The following is a 14,132-nucleotide window of genomic DNA, read 5'->3' as shown; positions in this document are numbered from 1 at the left end:
ACTGGGCTGCTTCTGTAGGAAGTGAAAGGGAGCGGACAGGTGAGGCTTGTCTGGAATTTGCTGGGCCTCAGTCCCATCCAGAGACTCCAGACGAGATCGGCTGTTTGCTGAACAGCATCTCGGTTCTCATAAAGCTCCCGTTTTCAGGGCCCCAGAATGCCCTGCGATGGCGGCCTCAAGGACTCAGTGTCCCCTGTACATGGGGATGACACACGTCTTAAAGGTGAACAGGAGATTCCCCCACCCCACCCCAGCAGCGGGTGGGGTCAGCAGATGCACCGTCTGCGGTTCCCTTTTCCACTCAACCCCCTCCTTGATGGGTCCCAGAGGCCCCATCATCCTGGTAGAAGCGTCTCCCCCACACACCAGCCTGGGGTCACTCCTTTGGGAGTGACTGGGGTGGGATCCCCGCCCCCCATAGTTGTAACAAGGGTTGGGTGCCCTGGGCAGAGGCTGCTGCAAGGCTGTGAGTGTGGGGGAGCTGTCGGGAGGGAGAGGCTGAGGGGGTGCCCCTGGGGCTGGGGCGGGAGAGGAGCCCCTGGAAACAGGAGTGCAGCATCTGTAGCCGCGTGGATTGTGATCGTGTTGCCTGGGCAGGGTTTGCACACTCGGCATACATGGCTCTTACAGACTGTCTCTCGGGGGAAACCTGCCGGGGTTGTGGGGGGCCGTGACACATAACTCACTCTGAGGACCACGTATTGTGTTGTCCCTATTCAGCGGGCTGTTAGAAAGTGCATTTGGAGGGAAACACTTTTGTGTTTGTTTTGGTCATATGTTCCTTCATTCGTCTGATGAACGAGTATTCGTTGGCTTACCGTGTGCCAGTTGGGGTCTTGGCTCTGCAGCCGGGATGGGAAACGAGAGGGGTGAGGCCCCCTGGCTGCCGCCCTCAGCACGCATCCAGCAGAGGGAGGGAGGACAGTAGAGAAGTATTAGGGGGTGGCGTGGTTCAGCCTGAAAGATAAATACCAAACAGATGCTTTCAGAGAGTGACGAGTGCTGGGAAGAAAACGATAGAGGGTTGTGGGGTAGAGAGTGGGGGTGGAGGGCAGGGTGGTGAGGGACAGCCCCTCAGGGCGACATCTTAGCGCCCGTGTGCGCAGGGAGTGTGGGAGGGACGTCCGGCAGGGGCTCTGACGTGAGGAGGAGCCTGTGGTCTGGGAAGAGCAGTGAAAGGAGGCCGGGCGGCGGGGTGGCAGGCGGGAGTCACAGGATGAGGCTGGGAAGATGGGGCCAGATGGTGTCCAGCCCTGCTAGACAAAGGCTTTTATTCCAAGTGACAGGAAGCCACTGGAGGTTTCCAGCAGGGCTGTGGCATGATCCGAGTTAAGGTTTTCAGAGGTCACTGGGGCTCTGGGTGCAGAATGCAGGGGGCGGAGGGTCAGGAGCTGCAGCCGAGAGAGAGCAGGATGGCGTTGCCACGGCCCAGGCGGCGCGTGAGGCTGCTTAGTGCGGAGGGGAGGGCAGACGCGGTGAGGCATTTTGGCGGTTAAAACTGCCAGAGGAATCACGGCTGACGGCCAGGGTCGTGGCTTGAGCAACTGGTGAGTGAGAAAGCCCTTGGCGTAGGGTGGGGATGGGGACAGAGGATCTCCGTGTCACATGTAAGGTGGAGATGCCCGTCCTAGTGGAGTCGCTGCTGGGCGCGTGGGCCTGGAGCCCGCGGCACCGAGATGATGTTTGACAGCGTGGGGCTGAATGCCTTCACCTGGAGAGTGTGTTCCAACTTTGTCATTTGGCTGAATGCCAAATGGCTGAGAATTAAAATTTATATTTGGCTAAGGTGAAAATCATGTCTTAGAATGAGCTCCCGTGGTACCAGAATAAATCTGAAATGTTTATCGAGATTGTTTCATAATTATCACAATCTTATAAAAAAGTCAGTGGTCAGAGTTTGGCTACCTTGCATTGCAGTGTCAGTGCAGGCACTCTCAGCACGGTCGGATGCTGGCTGCTCTCCAGGTCCCAAACGAGACACACGATGACAGACACGCACTTTCCGCCAGAAAGCTGGAGCAGCACGTCGATCTTCGGCTGGTGCTGTCTGAAAGGATACTGCTGAGGGTGAGGCTTCTCCTGGGTTGTCGGTTCTTCTTCCTCTCCAAGAGTGGTTATGATAGACTTACCTCCTCTCAACACTTGTGCTGGCTGTCTGTGACCGTGTTCCTCTATTGAAGCAGTCCCTCAAATTGGTGCGTTAGCTGAAGCAGATACTTTCTAATATTTTCAGAAGCAAACCTGAGTGTTGTGTTCACTTACATTTTTTATTTCTGATTCTTTTGCATGCACCTGTGGCTTCTCCCACCCAATCACTTCAAATACTGTGTCCCTGAGCCTTATATACAGCGGTGTGGCTGTGGGTCTGGCCCTCAGGGTCACAGGACAGGCTCTAAATTTGCATCTGCATCTTAGCCATGGTTGCCTGTCAACAATGCCAGCGCTTCCCTTGGAGTAGAATGACAGGGACACTGTTAGAGCAAGTATCCGTCCCTCTCAAGGCACATCCTTTTGGTCCCCTCTTCAGTTAGCCCCAGCAAATGCAGTCCTTACCTTGAGGTTGCTGTCATTGTGAATCCTGCTACATCAGTTTTGTTACCTGTTAAGTATAGCATGAGGCTTACTGTGGCTCAGGCAGCTTTTTTTATCATGGAGCAGCTGCTGTTCTGTCTCATTTGAAAATCTCACATGAGTACTTGAGAAAGCAGTTCTAACATCTCTTGTATGTCAAGTGGTTTGACGTGACACATTGAGAAAAAGACAAATGGGAGAGAATATGCAGATATTAACAACATCAAAATGTCTTGCCTGGTTGTGTGAATGATGCTGTTAAACTGACAAGAGGTAAGAGTAATCTATGTAATCACGTGGTCCTTGAGCCCAGAGATGCCAAGAATGGCACTGATGTAGGCACTCAGCTCTTTGGCTTTCCAAAGGCATCTGTGCATCACTAGCAGAGAAGAGGTCTGGGCTCTGGGCCCTGGGCTGTCAGCCGCCAGTCGTCAGGAAGAGGAAGTACCGGCAAAGGAGTCTGACCGCATCAGTCTCGAGGGAGGGGGACCAGAGGAGTGTTGCATTTGGGAGGGACAGAGGAGAAGGTGTTTCAAGGAGGTGGGAGTGAGTGGGATGAAGGCAGAGAACAGACCCCTGGGTTTGGCCACGTGGAGGTTGCCCAGGGTGAGTCACCAGCAGGACCCCAGGTGAGTCCCTCTTCATGAGAGGAGATTCTGGAAGCAGCTGCCAGGCTCTCTGCTGCATGCCGGGCTTCTGTGGGTAGCTCTTCTGTGTTTGCAGTGTCACTCTCAAGGTAGATTGTGTGTGGCCAGAGGGAGGGTGCCCGTGCTAGGAGCTGCGGGAGCTCCTGGGGGGCTGTTTGCCTTTCCGCAACTCGTTGACACACCCTCTCCCCGCAAAGCTCAGGCCCTTCCTCATACGTGTTCACAGCCCCGTATTTGGCCATCACCACAGTCACCTGCCACACGTGGGAATCTGCCCCACCTTTCTCTGTCTCTTTCTGTGCTAGGAAGACAGAGGTCCTGGCCACGACAAAGCCCTGAGCGGCTCCTGTGACTCCATCAGTGAGCACAGTGATTCTGGTGATGTGGGCCACCAAGTACCTTGTTCTCGGTCACACAGGAGAGTCACCAAAGACCCAGCCCGAGGCAGCACCCGGGTACGGCCAGTCCCCTTGGCCTCTGTTATGGGCTAAGTTGTATCCCCCCAAATACATGTGTTGAAGTCCTAATCTCCGTGCCTTGGAATGTGACCACGTTGTCGAACCCCAAATTCAGGCTCGTGTACCCTGTGCGCGGCTAAAGCCAAACACTGTGACATTTGGAGATGGAGAAAGGTTTGTTCGATTGGCCAAAGTGACAAGACAGGAGAGCGGAGTCTCTCAGATCCGTCTTAACAAGAGATGAAGTTGGGAGCGTTTGTGTGGCTCGGGAAGGAGGGAGGGGGGCTTCAGGGAACCAAGGGGGAAAGTCTGTATTGTTTTTCATCTCAGATAACACCGTGAGAAACCAGGCCTCTGGGCATCAGCAGCCAGTTGGAGCTTTCCTAAGGGCATTCGTTCCTTCTGCAGAGCACACTCACAGATTGTCCTGTGACCCCCGAGTTACCTCCTCCTGCCTGACAAAGAAACAGCGCATCAGCGGTTAATGACTGCTGGGAGAACAAGCTACTGGGCGGGAAGTGAGCAGTTAACATGAACAAGCAAACCAGGGCCTGGTGATTTTACATTATTTGTCATTAAGAAAATTCTGGGGTACTAAAATCTCAAGGGGCCTGGCAACAACTGTATTTGGGGACAGGGCCACTAAAGAGATCATGAAGTTAAAATGAGGTCATGTGGGGGGACCCTAATCCAATAGGACTGGGGTCCTCGTAAGAAGAGGAGATTAGGACACACACACACACACACACACACACAGAGGGACGGCCACATGAGGACACAGGGAGAAGATGGCATCCACAAGCCCAGCAGAGAGGTCTCAGGAGGAACCAGCCTTGCCAACACCTTGATCTTGGACTCCTGGTCTCCAGGAGCTCAGTCCGTGCTGCATTGTCACGGCGACCGCAGCCAACTGACAGCTGCCTTCCCTTCTCCCTGGACTCTTCCTCCCCCACCCCACGTGATGGGGCTGTGCTTAGCCTGCAGGGCTGGCTGGTGGCGGGGCCAGTAGGGGCGTGCCAGGTCCCCCATCTCTCCTGGGGGCCACCTGGCTCTCTACGACCCTGTCTCCCCCCTTCCTTCTCCAAGGGCGCCTGCTCTGCCCTGTCCTCGGCCACTGAACACCCGTGGGGCCCGCTTGCCGTTTGTGCGCAGGGTGTTCACGCAGACAGCTGTGAATGACCCCGCCAGGCGCTGTGAGGTGCAGATGGAGGGATCAGAATGTGCAAATGGGAGCCCTTTCCATTCCTTCGCAGGACGTGTCTTGTCAGGTCGCCTTGTGCTTCCTCTTGCACTCCCCACGTCTCAATCTGACGTCATTAAGTACGTCTGTGCCTCGTCCAGCACCCAGGACAGTGCCTGGCACATAGTAGGTGCTCAGTAACTGTTTTGTGAGTGAGCAAAGTGAAGGAGTGAATGATTGAATGATTGAAGGGGTTTCCCAAGCCCAGGAGGCATTGGTGTATAATTATGTTATCCCGATGGGGGCTACCAAAGCTGTTTTCCTTCTCACTGAGGGAGGGGAGGCCTCGGGGGAGGCCATGTGGAAGCTCCGGCCCCCCCACCCCCCTAAAACGCTGTAAACTGGGCTTTGTGCTGGGGTCACGTACCAAATGCAAACCCTGATGTGACCAGCCCGGACTTGGTTGCTGTGATGGTCTCTGTGCTGAGGCTTTGTAATCGCCCTCCCGGAGAGTCCTCTCCTGTGCCTGTGAGGTGTGTGTGACATGGCTTTCGTCTTGCAGAGACCTGTCGGGAGTCTTAGGATGAAAGGGTGGGGGGAGACCGGGGTCCGTCTGCTGTGCTGCCCTTCCGCAGGCGGGGGGGGTCGCGGGCGGGGGGGCTGGCGCTGCCGCACCGCCTCTGGCAAGGGGAGGCCGAGGGCCGCGGGCCACTGGGCCTCAGTCCCGGTAATTGAATCCTGAGCAGACGCCACGGCCCCGCCTGGGCTGCCCGAGATTGCTTCCTGCACACCGTGGTGATGAAACCGCGGCGAGTTCTGTGACTGTCTCATCAGACTTCCCATCGTGCTGTCAGAGTGTTAGAGAAGCAAGACTGGGAGCCTCAGGTGCGTAGGGAGGCGGAAGGTGACTTCCGAGACCGTTTTTTATTATCTTTGTCAAAGTCTTCCCCCTCTGGGACCCGCTGGCACAGGTTCCACCTCCCTCTCCTCCTAGGTAGCTCCCTGCCTCCGGCTGCATCTCCGATTATTTTTCCCATTTTCTGTGCATAGAATGTTCCCAGGTGTGACACCAGTTCTATCCTTCGTTCTTCTCCCCTTTTCATTCTGGGGTAGTTTTCTAAGGATTCTGAACATCCTGAAAGTTCGGAGTTCCTTGGCTCAACCTCAAGAAAAGCCCCCGTTGTCGTGTGCAGCTCTGCTCCACCTCGGGGACCTCACTCCAGCCAGGCCACGGGGGCTCCAGGTCCCTCCGGTGCGTTCTGACCCTCTGCCTCTTGCCCTTGTCCTTCTCGTTGCAGAAAAGCTGGCAGGCTGCAAGCTGAACGTGGCCGAGGTGACCCAGTCTGAAATAGGGCAGAAACAGAAGCTGCAGACAGTTCTGGAAGCGGTGCATGACCTGCTGCGGCCCCACGGCTGGGCGCTGCGGTGGAACGTGGACTGTGAGTGCCCTGACGGCGGGGGGCGGGGGCAGTGTCTGGAGGGAGCCCATCCCCCGACACTCGTCACCGACATCCGTCATTGACATTCATCATCGAGTCTCACTTTGCGTCTTAAAAACCGATTTACCTCCTGCTCTGTGCGAGGCAGCGTTGCGGAGCAGAAAGGCAGGAGAGGAGAGGGGTCAGGGAGCTCCGGGAAAAGGGACTGAGTCACACGGTGATTCTGTTCCTCTCGTGCTCAGCACAGAGAGGGTGGATTGGGGACCTCCAGAGGCAGAAGCAGCCCCGTGGGGTTCTGGCTGGGACTCAGCCCCAGATACCAATGGCAGCAACACCCGGGGAGCTGTTTTCTGACCACCCCTGGAATGAGTCACAGAGCTGGCTGGCATCAGGAATATGTGACGTCGCAGTATTCCCAGCCAAGACATGAACCCAAAAGGTGAAAAACTAAACCAGGAGAAGCTGGAAAGATCTCTTGTGTCCTGGCCACCCCTCCCCACTCCTTAACCTTGAATTGGGGCTGTCGGGGTGTGGCTCCAGGGCCCTCACTGCCAGCCAGGGACCTCTGTGGTCTGCGGGGCTTTGGGGACAAGACCGTGGAGCTTGGCCCTGGACCTGGTTTCTTGGTGTCGAGACCTCGGACAGACCCAAGCTGCTTTATGGGTTGCCGGGGTTGTCGGTGTGAAATCAGGTGCCTTCTAAACTGTAAAGCCCCGCAGAACAGTGGGGATTGTGGCCAAGCCTTAGTCCACATGCTGAGGAAGTGATGGGACAGACGTGGGCAGGGCAGGAGTTAATGTCCCACGTCCCCAGAGCAGCATTTGCCCTTGACAGCCTGCCCTTGTCCTCACGGCCCACTGCACACAGGCAGGACTTGTTAGTGCCAAAGATAATAACACGCATTATGGTGATGGGTAAGTGGCTGTGACCTGTTTTTCATGATCTTTCCCCTTCTGTTGTGCTAACTGTAGCACCCCGCATAGTCCTCCTCCTTCTCACCAACCAATTTACTGCTTTTAAAACCATTATGCTTTTAAAAGTAGGCACACAAGTCACCATAGGCCAACAGGAAGAAGAAATCAGAAACTAGAAACGAATCCTCCCAGGATGCCCATCAACTCTCTGAATTTTCCAGGGCCCCTTCTGTCCTTGCCTCCCCAAGGTCTGGTTTAGACGCGGCGGCCGTGCACTCAGGCTGCTGTGGAGCCTGGTCTGACGCATCTCCCTCTTGCCTCCCCGCCCAAAGCAATCCACGGCAAGAACCTGGTGGCCATCCTGCACCTGCTGGTCTCCCTGGCCATGCACTTCCGCGCCCCGATCCGCCTCCCCGAGCATGTCTCCGTGCAGGTGGTGGTCGTGCGGGTGAGTAGAACCGAGAGGCCGGCCTGCCCGGGGCTCCCGGGAGGCGGCATGACTTTCCTCCTGCAGTTTTCCTGCCCTTTCTACCCTCCCCGCCCCAGAAGCTACCGTTTATTTTTCCCCCTTGACAGAGTGTGTGTCTCACCCCGGTTTCGAGATAATGGTTTTAGCAGGAACAATGGCATTGATTTGATTTGAGGAGAGGTGGGACCAGGGCCAGGAGGGTGTTGAGGTTTAATTTTCCACGTTTTTGAAAAGAACATTCATTTCTCTCTAAAGCCAACTGGTGGGAATTCGGTCACTCTGAATGTGCTTATTACTGTTGGAGGAGGCGAGACCGGCAGTAGGAGGCAGATGCGCCAACGGCAGCTTCTCTGTGTTAGTGCCGTCACGCCCCGACCTCTCTTGTTCTAGGTTCGTTTCTCTTGATTCACGTGCAGAAACGGAGCCAGGGCCAAGGGTGCTTCTAACAGACGCGACGTGGGGTTACCTTTCTCTGGCCGTTTCCTTCCTGTAAGCGGAGAGGCGCTGCCCGGGGTCGTGTGTAGCTCCTACACCGGGCACCTGCTCCGCACCCAGCTGCCACGCAGGCTCCTGGGGACACTGAATGGGGAAAACATGCTCAGGGCCTGAGGAGCGACTGCCAGAGAGTTGAGGTCACGCTCGAAGCCCGGACGTCTCAAGTGTTTATATTGCTGGAGACATCCGGCCCCACTCCCTTCTCTGGTTCTTAAACTTACAAGTCCTGTGGTCTCTGTGGTCTGCGAGGGCCTGGCTGGACCTGTGTTTCCCGAAGCTGTTCTGACCCCTCCGCTGCGCGGGGAGCTCAGACTTGACCTGCCAGGAATGCCGCGTTCTGGCAACAGGCGAGGGCCACCCGCCATTGATCTGCGTTTCCTTCCTAAGGAGGACGTCTGTGGTTGGCGGTGGGGACACGAGACCCGGGGGCCATGCCTGCGGCCCTGGCCTTGGACGCTTGCTTGCAGGCATTGCCTGGAAAGGCTTCCCGAGGACACCCGGGAACGTGGTTCCCAAGCCTGCCTGCGTCAGACTGGGGCCCCGTGAGCGCTCTGCGGGCTCCGCGTCCAGGGTGTCTCCTTTCAGCCTTGCGCGCGCGTCCAAGACAGTCTGCCGGGCTCGCGGGAGGTTTCGCTGACCCGGGCAAATGCTCGCTGGTGCTTCTGCCTTAACCAGGGCCAGAGGAGGAATCTTCCGGCCGTGCCCTAAGTGGAATGAAACGGGGAGAGGAGGTCCCGGCAACTGCTGGACGTCATTCCACAGACCTGAGGGCTGCCTCTGTCTCCCCTGCAGTCCCCTGAGCTGTCCCTCCACCTCTGGGCTACTCGGGTGACTGGTTGTCCAACCCAAGATGGGGCGATGCAAGGACTGTGGCATTTCCGGGGTGGAAGGAGTGAAGGGAAGGGCCTCGTTTACCGCCCCGCATGTGGCCTTGGGCAGATCACTTGATTTCACTGAGCTGCAGTGATTTCCCACATAAAATTGAGGTTATGTTAAGGCGGGAAGATTGCTTGAGGTCAGGAGTTCACAACCAGCCTGAGCAAGAGTGAGACCCCGTCTCTTCTAAAGATAGGAAAATTGGCCGGATGTCGTGGCACACTCCTGTAGTCCCAGCACCTGGGAGGCTGAGGCAGGAGGATCACTTGAACCCAGGAGTTTGAGTGCTGTGAGCTATAATGACGCCACTGCATTCATTCTTGCCCGGGCGACAGAGCAAGACCCTGTCTGAAAAAACAAAAAAACCTTAAAGGACCAGACACGTATTCCCTCACAATCATGGGAGACAGGTCTGAAATCACGGGTCTGCGGGGGTGTGCTCCTTCTGGAGGCCCTGGGGGGGGGTCCTTCCTGGCCTCTTCCAGCTTCTGGGGTGGCCGCCAGTCCTTGTGCTCTTGGCTTGTGGCTGCATCTCTCCGGCCTCTGCCTCCCTTGACACGTGGCCTCTGTGTTTCTGGATCTATTTTCTCTTCTGATGAGGACGTGAGTCACACTGGATTTAGGGCTCACCATAACCCATGCGGCCTCGTCTTAACTAGCATGTGCAAAGATTGTCTGCAGGTGACATCCCAGTCTAAGGTTCTGGGTGGTTGTGAGTACTGGGGACACTGTTCAGTCCCGGCACGTCCTTATGTCATCAGCTGCTTCTATGTCGTAATTTACGCTCCTGCGAATTGCACGACTGACCCCTCGCAGCTGCGTGACGTAGAGGGTCCCTTCCGGGAATCCTGAGCAGGGGCATTTGTCCTGAGACCCCCACAGACACCAGCTCTCAGGGCCATGTGGAGGACAGCGGGTGGGGGGGGGAGCGTGTGGCCGCTCAGAGGCCCCCGTGGCCACCTGGGGTGCACCTGCCGGGCGTGGCGGGGCTGTCGGCCTCCTGTGCTCTCCTGTCAGATGGTCTCCTGGCCCCAGGGCCGTCCACGCTCAGCTGCGACGACCCTGTCCGTAGGTCCTTCCTCCTCAACTCGCTGCCTGCCTGACTTTTTGTATTAATTTGTTTATTTTGGGGTTTTTCAGAAGCGGGAAGGCCTGCTGCATTCCAGCCACGTCTCGGAGGAGCTGACCACGACCACGGAGTAAGTGGACCCGCCGTCCGCCCTTCCAGGCCCTGCTGCCGCCTCAGCCAGGGACATTGCCTGTAGGGGGCTGTTTCCTACTCGTGTCCCCTAATCTTAGGCTGAGATTTTCACTCAGGCCCCCACCCTGGCTTTCCTTCCTCCACACGCTTTCTTCGAGGTTTTTAACGTTAGAACCGAGTTATCTTCCTTATTTTTTGTTCCTTATTTTACAAGGTGAGCTTTAAGCATGTTGCAGGGAGGGTGGGCAGGGGGAGAGCGCAAGAGAGGGTTTAGGGGGTTACAGAGACCTGTCATCCATGGGGGGCGGGGGGCTGCATGTCTGAACTAACAGATGTTGCCGAGCCACCTCCTGTCTCCTAGAGAAAGCCAGAGGGCAAGGGTTAAGAAGTCTGAAAACCTTCGAATGTGTTGAAAACAGTAAATCAAATAGTATATGTTGTGTGTGGGTTTTGGGAGCCCTTATGACACCCTGTTAGGGATCTTTAAAATTCGCTGCCTTTGTGCCTCGACTGAACCTGCTTCAGATGAAATAGAACATTTAGAGATTAACTGTCTCAGCTAACCCACCAGCTCCGTTCCCGGAGTGATTAATTACTGTGTCACAAATTCAAAAATTGGAGCTGACACAGGAAACAGCTCACGGCGCTCCAGTCCAGCTGTTGAAACTGCCGAGACGCTGGTGTGCGGTCGGACACATGTGCACAGACCCACCAAGGCCTCCCCGTCTGGCCCGAGCCTGCAGAGGGAACGAAGAGCTGCGGGAGGGGAGGATGAGGAACGTGGTTCTGTGCACACACACCGTGGGCCTTTGGCAGCTGCTCAGCCGTTCAGCAGTAGAAGGGCAGCTTGACAGGAACTGAGGTTCCACTGGTGTCGTAGTTGTCTGTGTTATATAACAAATCACCCCCCAAAGCCATGTGGCTTTAAACAATAGCCATTTCATTTTCTGCTGCAATTCTGTTGGTCAGCAGTTTGGGCAGGGCTCAGCTGGGTGGTTCTTGGGCTATTCCCACTCGGGGTCACTGGTGTGACTACAGACACCTGCAGGCCTGAGCAGGGCTGGGGGCGCTGAGATGGCACTAGGTGCTGGCCTCCCCTGTGAGTCCTCCCTCCTCCTGGAGCTGGTGTCTCCCCGGGGTGCCCTCAGGGTTCTGGGAGTCCAGTGCAGCTGCAGTCTCAGATGCCCACGCCATGTCCTCACTTCTGTGGGTCGGAGCAAGTCCAGGTTGTCGTGGGTCGGGGTGGGAAAGACAACACCTCCTGATGCAGGAGTGGCCCCCACACTGCAGCGGGGCGGATGTGCTGCCGTGGGAAGAAGCTATGGCTGTTTTTGCATTCTCCCACAGGGGAGCGTGCGGAGGGAGGGGAGCAAGGAGTCGGGATCTCTGCAGACATCCTGGTCCAGAGACAGTCGGGAACAGGAGTGGGTGGGAGAATGGCCTCAGCAATTCCCCAGCAGCAACTGCAGGCAGAGGGTTCTGTGTGCCAGGCACTGTGCGGGGCGGCCAGAGATGCTGAGAGGCTTGTCAGACCCAGGTCGTCTCCTCCAGGGCTGCGATTTTCCAGCTCTGAGTGGGCGTCACTCTGCTGGCTGGGGTCGGGGAGAGGCTGGCGGCGACCTCCAGGCTGATGCCCCAGGTCAGTCCTCTTGGCTCATCCCACCATCCTGGTCTCCCGAGTCCCGATTGCTGTCTCCTGTCCCTTTCCCTCCTGTGGCCGCAGAGGATCTGCTGGAGCCTCTGAATCATCGAGTGTCTACTGAGAACCACTTACCGCCCAAAGATCCCCATTCAGCTTCTTAAGGTGTCATCGCCACCTCCTGTCTAGTCTCAGTGTTCCTGTTTCGCTTTCTAGAGGCAGCTGTGAGTGAGGTCACCTCCTCCAGGAAGCCCTCCAGTTTGCCAAGCCAGGAGAGCTTGGCTTCCTGTTGGTTCCCGTAGTGTCTCAGCACACATAGTCCGCATTGAAATACTGGCTTCTGCGTCTCTCTCACCACCAGGCGTCCCGGGGGCAGGGGCCACAGGGTATTAATTTCTGTATCTCCAGAGCCTGCACATAGTGGGGGCTCCAGGTAGTGTTTGTTGAATAGGATGGAGCCACAGAACTCGTCCCGGAGGGATCTGGGGATGAAATCCAGCTCTCCCGGCCTCTCGGGAAGGCAGCGTGGAAGGAACTGTGCGCTCAGGGGAAGGCAGCGTGGAAGGAACTGTGTGCTCAGGGGAAGGCAGCGTGGAAGGAACTGTGCGCTCAGGGGAAGGCAGCGCGGAAGGAACTGTGCGCTCAGGGGAAGGCAGCGCGTGGAAGGAACTGTGCGCTCAGGGGAAGGCAGCGTGGAAGGAACTGTGCGCTCAGGGGAAGGCAGCGTGGAAGGAACTGTGCGCTCAGGGGAAGGCAGCGTGGAAGGAACTGTGCGCTCAGGGGAAGGCAGCGCGTGGAAGGAACTGTGCGCTCAGGGGAAGGCAGCGCGTGGAAGGAACTGTGCGCTCAGGGGAAGGCAGCGCGTGGAAGGAACTGTGCGCTCAGGGGAAGGCAGCGCGTGGAAGGAACTGTGCGCTCAGGGGAAGGCAGCGCGTGGAAGGAACTGTGCGCTCAGGGGAAGGCAGCGCGGAAGGAACTGTGCGCTCAGGGGAAGGCAGCGCGGAAGGAACTGTGCGCTCAGGGGAAGGCAGCGCGTGGAAGGAACTGTGCGCTCAGGGGAAGGCAGCGCGTGGAAGGAACTGTGCGCTCAGGGGAAGGCAGCGCGGAAGGAACTGTGCGCTCAGGGGAAGGCAGCGCGGAAGGAACTGTGCGCTCAGGGGAAGGCAGCGCGGAAGGAACTGTGCGCTCAGGGGAAGGCAGCGCGCGGAAGGAACTGTGCGCTCAGGGGAAGGCAGCGCGTGGAAGGAACTGTGCGCTCAGGGGAAGGCAGCGCGGAAGGAACTGTGCGCTCAGGGGAAGGCAGCGCGTGGAAGGAACTGTGCGCTCAGGGGAAGGCAGCGTGGAAGGAACTGTGCGCTCAGGGGAAGGCAGCGTGGAAGGAACTGTGCGCTCAGGGGAAGGCAGCGCGTGGAAGGAACTGTGCGCTCAGGGGAAGGCAGCGCGTGGAAGGAACTGTGCGCTCAGGGGAAGGCAGCGCGTGGAAGGAACTGTGCGCTCAGGGGAAGGCAGCGTGGAAGGAACTGTGCGCTCAGGGGAAGGCAGCGTGGAAGGAACTGTGCGCTCAGGGGAAGGCAGCGCGTGGAAGGAACTGTGCGCTCAGGGGAAGGCAGCGCGTGGAAGGAACTGTGCGCTCAGGGGAAGGCAGCGCGTGGAAGGAACTGTGCGCTCAGGGGAAGGCAGCGCGTGGAAGGAACTGTGCGCTCAGGGGAAGGCAGCGCGTGGAAGGAACTGTGCGCTCAGGGGAAGGCAGCGCGGAAGGAACTGTGCGCTCAGGGGAAGGCAGCGCGGAAGGAACTGTGCGCTCAGGGGAAGGCAGCGCGTGGAAGGAACTGTGCGCTCAGGGGAAGGCAGCGCGTGGAAGGAACTGTGCGCTCAGGGGAAGGCAGCGCGGAAGGAACTGTGCGCTCAGGGGAAGGCAGCGCGGAAGGAACTGTGCGCTCAGGGGAAGGCAGCGCGTGGAAGGAACTGTGCGCTCAGGGGAAGGCAGCGCGTGGAAGGAACTGTGCGCTCAGGGGAAGGCAGCGCGGAAGGAACTGTGCGCTCAGGGGAAGGCAGCGTGGAAGGAACTGTGCGCTCAGGGGAAGGCAGCGCGGAAGGAACTGTGCGCTCAGGGGAAGGCAGCGCGTGGAAGGAACTGTGCGCTCAGGGGAAGGCAGCGCGGAAGGAACTGTGCGCTCAGGGGAAGGCAGCGCGTGGAAGGAACTGTGCGCTCAGGGGAAGGCAGCGCGTGGAAGGAACTGTGC

General features: G+C 57.6%; 1 protein-coding gene across 2 annotated transcripts in view; it reads left to right on the top strand.

Annotated features, from left to right (window-relative positions):
* Window positions 1–14,132, top strand: part of PARVB (parvin beta) — a 90,403-nt gene that overhangs the window by 54,721 nt on the left and 21,550 nt on the right. For both annotated transcript variants that reach the window (XM_045552828.1, XM_045552830.1), the window contains exons 5-7: window positions 6,155–6,295; window positions 7,542–7,657; window positions 10,190–10,248. In XM_045552828.1, coding sequence (XP_045408784.1) covers window positions 6,155–6,295; window positions 7,542–7,657; window positions 10,190–10,248 — 316 coding nt within the window. The remainder of the gene's footprint in view (window positions 1–6,154; window positions 6,296–7,541; window positions 7,658–10,189; window positions 10,249–14,132) is intronic.

Source organism: Lemur catta, chromosome 6, assembly GCF_020740605.2.
Source record: "Lemur catta isolate mLemCat1 chromosome 6, mLemCat1.pri, whole genome shotgun sequence".
NCBI classification, from domain to species: domain Eukaryota; kingdom Metazoa; phylum Chordata; class Mammalia; order Primates; family Lemuridae; genus Lemur; species Lemur catta.
Note: the sequence above shows the minus strand (reverse complement) of the source record. Positions and strands in the feature narration are given on the sequence as shown.